The 4,907-nt window shown below is 44.0% G+C and overlaps 1 protein-coding gene across 1 annotated transcript; it reads left to right on the top strand.

Annotated features, from left to right (window-relative positions):
- The first annotated feature begins 253 nt into the window (after positions 1 to 253).
- LOC134226897 (DNA repair protein complementing XP-C cells homolog) lies at positions 254 to 3,756 on the top strand. Its single transcript, XM_062707997.1, has 3 exons — positions 254 to 540; positions 626 to 2,645; positions 2,717 to 3,756. The coding sequence occupies exons 1-3, from the start codon at positions 428 to 430 to the stop codon at positions 3,641 to 3,643; spliced, it is 3,060 nt and encodes a 1,019-aa protein (XP_062563981.1). The 5' UTR covers positions 254 to 427; the 3' UTR covers positions 3,644 to 3,756.
- Positions 3,757 to 4,907: the final 1,151 nt, after the last annotated feature.

The following is a 4,907-nucleotide window of genomic DNA, read 5'->3' as shown; positions in this document are numbered from 1 at the left end:
AACTAACACAGATTCAATTTAAAGATATTGGCGACGATTTTTAAGGTGATTAAAAAGTGATCAGCGCGTTTTGTTACCAGCAAAACTGACAATAATATAACCGATTCGATGAATGGTTCATTTCTATTCGGGATCACAACAAATCCAAATCCAATCCAAATTGGTCGATCCAAAATTGGTCGATCCTACTGACGTGAACCGATTTAGTCGGTAGATTTTTTTTATGGTGCTCCAAACGTCACTCATCTCACGCATCTCACGATGTGAAAAAAACGCCAGTGGAGTGGAGTCAAAAACAAAATTAGTTTTTGTTTTTCGCTCTATTTTCATGATATTTCATGTGATAAAGATACATGCAGAGTTTGTTGTGCATTGACTTGTATAGAATGAATCTGTGTTTAAATATTTAACGTAATTTTCTTGAAGCATGGCATCCAAAAGCGAGGACAACTTTTCCGCCTCAGAGAATGAATCCATTCCAGAATTTTCCGCCAGCGAAGACGAATGGGATCCGGCGAAGCATGATGTCAAATTGGGAAGGTGAGTTGGGTTGATGTTTTTTTGGCCTCAATGGTGTGTGATATTAAATATTAAATTTTAATGTCGAACGTCGTTATTATTTTAGGAAAAGGAAACCAAAATCCAAACGACCCCCAGCAAAACCAACGAGAGTTTCAAGAAGAATCGCATCAAAGTTGGGAAAAATGCTTCCGGAGGAACCGGAATGCAGTGCAGCTGTAGACCTGCCACCAGACCCTGTCGAGGATTCGGGTACGGAATCGTCAGAATCGGATAAATGTCCAAAGAGTAAAAAACGGAAACGTTCGGCATCCAAGATGAAAGGTGGGAGAAAAACCACAAAAGAGGCCAATGATGAACCGATTAAGTTGACGACCTTTACGGTCGAAGAGCTCTATCGGAAGTATAGACCAGACTTGGCGTGCAGCTCGAAGATGGATGTAATTTCCGAGAGGCGAAAGCTGGAAATTAAGAAGGAACCTGACGATGACGATAGCAGCGGCGACGATTATCTGGTCGATCCGGAGAAGCTGGATTTGAATTCGGACTTTTTTCTACCAAAGGGTGACTTTGAAAAGAAGCAGCTAGAGAGCCCTGCTATTCAGTTCGATTGTAACGCCGGTTTGGAGATGGATGATTCGGAAGAAGAGGTAGACGACGATGAAAAATCGTTGAGCACGATAAAATTGGAAGAAGAGAGCAATGGGGATTTTAACAAAAAGCTAATTCAACAAATTAATCAGTCCAGTCTCAATTGTGTGAATATGGTGAAGCTTGCAGAGTTTTCGCAGCGGCTGGAAAAAGATCGACAAAAACTGCAACAGCTTCGACAGGAACAAATATCTCAGAAACAGTCGAACGAAGAAGACGTTTCAAATATATTATTGGCAGGAGAGAAAATTGAAGTTAGAAAAGGTGACCCCAACAAGAAAAATAGTTTTGTTGCAGTGGACGAGAAAAAAGAATGCGAAGGGGAAAAAATGGTTCAAGTAACGCTCAAATTTGAATCAGCCGAAAAAGATAAAAAAGGAAAGAAGAGGGTTGACTTGTTCACTGCCCTCAAACGATTGATGAACCGTGAAAAACGTCAAAACCAAATATATCTGCATAAAGTGTCAGTTCTTTGCTGGATAGGGTATGGAACGTTTCTCAATCGAACGGTTTCTAATCCGTCACTCGTACAATTAATCATAAAACGACTACTGCCTTCGTCTGGCTGCCGACCGAAAGGTCTCACCAACTTGAACTATTTCCAACAGGTAACGCATTATTTCCGAAAGGTAGTTAAGCTGAAAAACCAGGATATGTATTTTCGGTCAAGTAAAATGCCACCACTCAAAGCGACTCTCAAATATCAAATCATGCAGCAATCGGCGTACTGCAAACGCGATTACATCTTGTTGTTTCTGCTGATGCTGCGCTCCTTGAATATTCACTGCCGGTTGGTGATGTCGCTTGTGGTTCCACCGAAACAGGTCCCAGCCAACGAACTCTATCGAATGACGCCTAAGACGTCAGAAGAGCTTCAAGCTGATCGGCGGTTGATGTTGGATTTTAAGCGAGCTCCCCGTCATAGTGTAGTATACAAGGCCCGTGAGAAGCTCTTTGAGCTGGTCTCTAAGAACTCGCAGCAAATGCAAAGGGAAGCAGCCAGGAAGCAACGTCGTGAAGGATTCAGTGCAACCTTTCCACAGTTGGATGGAGGTCACGATGATTTGTTAAGGCCACCTCGTAAAAAGCTGAAACTTATGGATAATTCGTTCATGAATGTTGAGAGCAATTTGTCAACGGTGAAGAAGTCGTCAAATGGAACCGAAGAAGAGAAATTTTCCGAAGACCTGGACGAAAAAGTGCGGCGACGTAGGGAGAGGATTTTAGCAGCATATCAAGCATCCAGAGTTCGGAACGAGCTGGCTAGGGCACGTGCTAAAGCAGAAGCGGAATTGTTGGGAGAGGGTACTAGTTCAATGCATAATGGCACGCGAGGGAGGCCCGGTTCCAAGCAGGCTGCTAAACGAAATCGTCCTGGTTTAGATCTTTGGATCGAAGTATATTGCGAACACGAGGATAAATGGGTTACGATCGACATCATTCATGGAAAGGTTTATTGCTTAGAGGATATTGTTGTTAGTAATTCTAAAATTCGTATGAAAATTGAATTTGACGAACCGAAAAAATACAGATTTTTTTCTTGCAGAATCAAGCCACTGCCCCTATCTGCTACGTGTTAGCGTGGAACAACGACGGTACGATCAAAGATGTCTCACCGCGATACATATCCCGTTTGGGCAGCAAAAAGTCCAAACTACGCGTTGAAGACATTTGGGTCGAGAAAACGCTCCAGCCTTACAGAGTGCGTCGGCAAACACGTCGTGATCGGACCGAAGATTTAAAGTTTGATAAATTGCTCAACAAGCGGCCCTTCCCGGAGCAGATAGGGGAGTACAAGAACCATCCGCGATTCGTTATTGAGAGGCACCTGCTGCGGAATGAGGCAATCTATCCACCGGATTCCGTCGTATTGGGCTACATCAAGGACGAACCGATCTACCCGCGGGATTGCGTGCATGTACTGTTCTCGCGGGAGGGCTGGCTGCGACAAGCCAAGACAGTCAAGATGTTCGAACAGCCCTACAAAGTGGTAAAAGCTAAAGCCAGGTATGATCGCTTCACGGGGACATCGGTAACTGGTCAGAAAATGGAGTTGTTCGGGAGCTGGCAGGTCGAGGACTACGATCCACCGACGGCCCAGAACGGGTTGGTTCCGCGAAGCGCCTACGGAAATGTGGACCTTTTCAAGCCTTGTATGCTTCCGAAGGGAACGGTTCATCTGCAGTTACCGGGTTTGAATCGAATCTGCAAGCGTTTGCGTGTCGATTGCGCTCAGGCTATTGTCGGTTTCGAATACAAAAATAACGCATGCCAAGCAATTTACGATGGCTTTGTTGTTTGTGAGGAATACCGCGACGAAGTCATTGACGAGTGGTACCAGGAGCAGGTCGAACTGGAACGGAAGGAGGATGAAAAACGCAAGAAGCGGGTTTATGGTAATTGGAAGAGATTGGTAATGGGATTGTTCATTAGGAAAAGATTGAAGGATCGTTATAATTTTGATAATATGTAATTGCAGCACAGTGTCCTTAGAGATCGTTTATTTGTGTATGATTTATATCTATTCTGTTAGATAACTTTAAGTAAGTGTAATTTTCTTATTAAATATATGTAGAACATGCTGAATGTGTCTCATTAGTTTTTTTTTTCGTACAATTGGACTTATTTTACGAGAGGTGCGACGTGAGGGTGAGAATCTTAAGATGAGATTGCTCAAATGGCGTAAAAATGTAGAATTATTCTCTAATTTTAACTACTTTGTTGATTCAGAGGTACCGAGAGATAGTTGTTGATGATTTTCACCAGGTAGCTTTGTACACCAAGCCATCATGTCAAACATTGTCGAACGCCTTATCGAAATCGAGTAAGGCCATGGCAGAGGTTTCAGAGACAAACTTGTTCCGCCAGAGGCTGTTGGTAACTCGGGTCAGTTGGCCAGACTCAAGTAACCGATGGTGAATCCCTTTCCCAACAACTTGGACATTCCTGAGAGCAGGTTGATGGGAGAAGGGGAAGGATCCTTTACAGGCTTCAATATGGGGATACCTTTCGCTGGACGATGAGAATTAGCTGAGACGGATTGATTAAAGATCAGCGAGAGACGCAGAGCAGTCTGAACGGCGTCGACCCGAGAAGGCGACTTCTTAGCCCAAAAAAGCGAAAGACACCAACCAGGCGCAATTCGCCGGGCCGCAAGAGGGTGACAGCAGGCCTGTGCCATAGGCACAAGGGACCGAAAATCCCTGGCAGCTGGTCAGTAGGGTAAAGCGGAAGTCGAACGCATCTTGACCAGAAGGACAGAGACGAGGCCTTGTCGGTGAAAACTTATAACGATAAGTACGCCGAAGCCCTTAAATCGATGCGTGCGGCCGAAAAGCTCTCGGCGCTAATGGGAAAAAATTGTCCATAACGCGAATAAATTCAATATCTCGGTTCGGTGCGGGCGGATCGCACTGAAATTTTGACACGAGTCGTGGATTTTTCTGGGGAATAATGCAAATGTGGTTAAGTTCACTACACGAAACTGCAAGATCTCGTTTTACCCTAATGCCCCTTAGTGGTTATGCTTTCCGGAAGACCGTTTGGCCTTTTGGGTAATAGTTAGAAAATAAAAGAATGTGGGGTAAAATGAACAATATGTTAGCTTCTTTAGTCGTGCGGTGGGCAAAAATAACTCCACTCGATTGCATGGGAAATTCTAGATCAGACTAGTAATGTGAGGTTATTAGTAGGCAATTTGAGGAATATGAGAATGAGAGGTAAAATCACCAAGATCT

The sequence above is a fragment of the Armigeres subalbatus genome, chromosome 3 (assembly GCF_024139115.2).
Source record: "Armigeres subalbatus isolate Guangzhou_Male chromosome 3, GZ_Asu_2, whole genome shotgun sequence".
Taxonomy (NCBI): Eukaryota; Metazoa; Arthropoda; class Insecta; order Diptera; family Culicidae; genus Armigeres; species Armigeres subalbatus.
Note: the sequence above shows the minus strand (reverse complement) of the source record. Positions and strands in the feature narration are given on the sequence as shown.

Excerpts from the sequence above, each read along its gene's own strand:
- LOC134226897 (XM_062707997.1), top strand. The coding sequence starts at position 428 with ATGGCATCCAAAAGCGAGGACAACTTTTCCGCCTCAGAGAATGAATCC. Across the intron at positions 541-625 it reads CATGATGTCAAATTGGGAAG|GAAAAGGAAACCAAAATCCA; the intron begins GTGAGTTGGGTT and ends TTATTATTTTAG. Across the intron at positions 2,646-2,716 it reads ATTGCTTAGAGGATATTGTT|AATCAAGCCACTGCCCCTAT; the intron begins GTTAGTAATTCT and ends TTTTTCTTGCAG.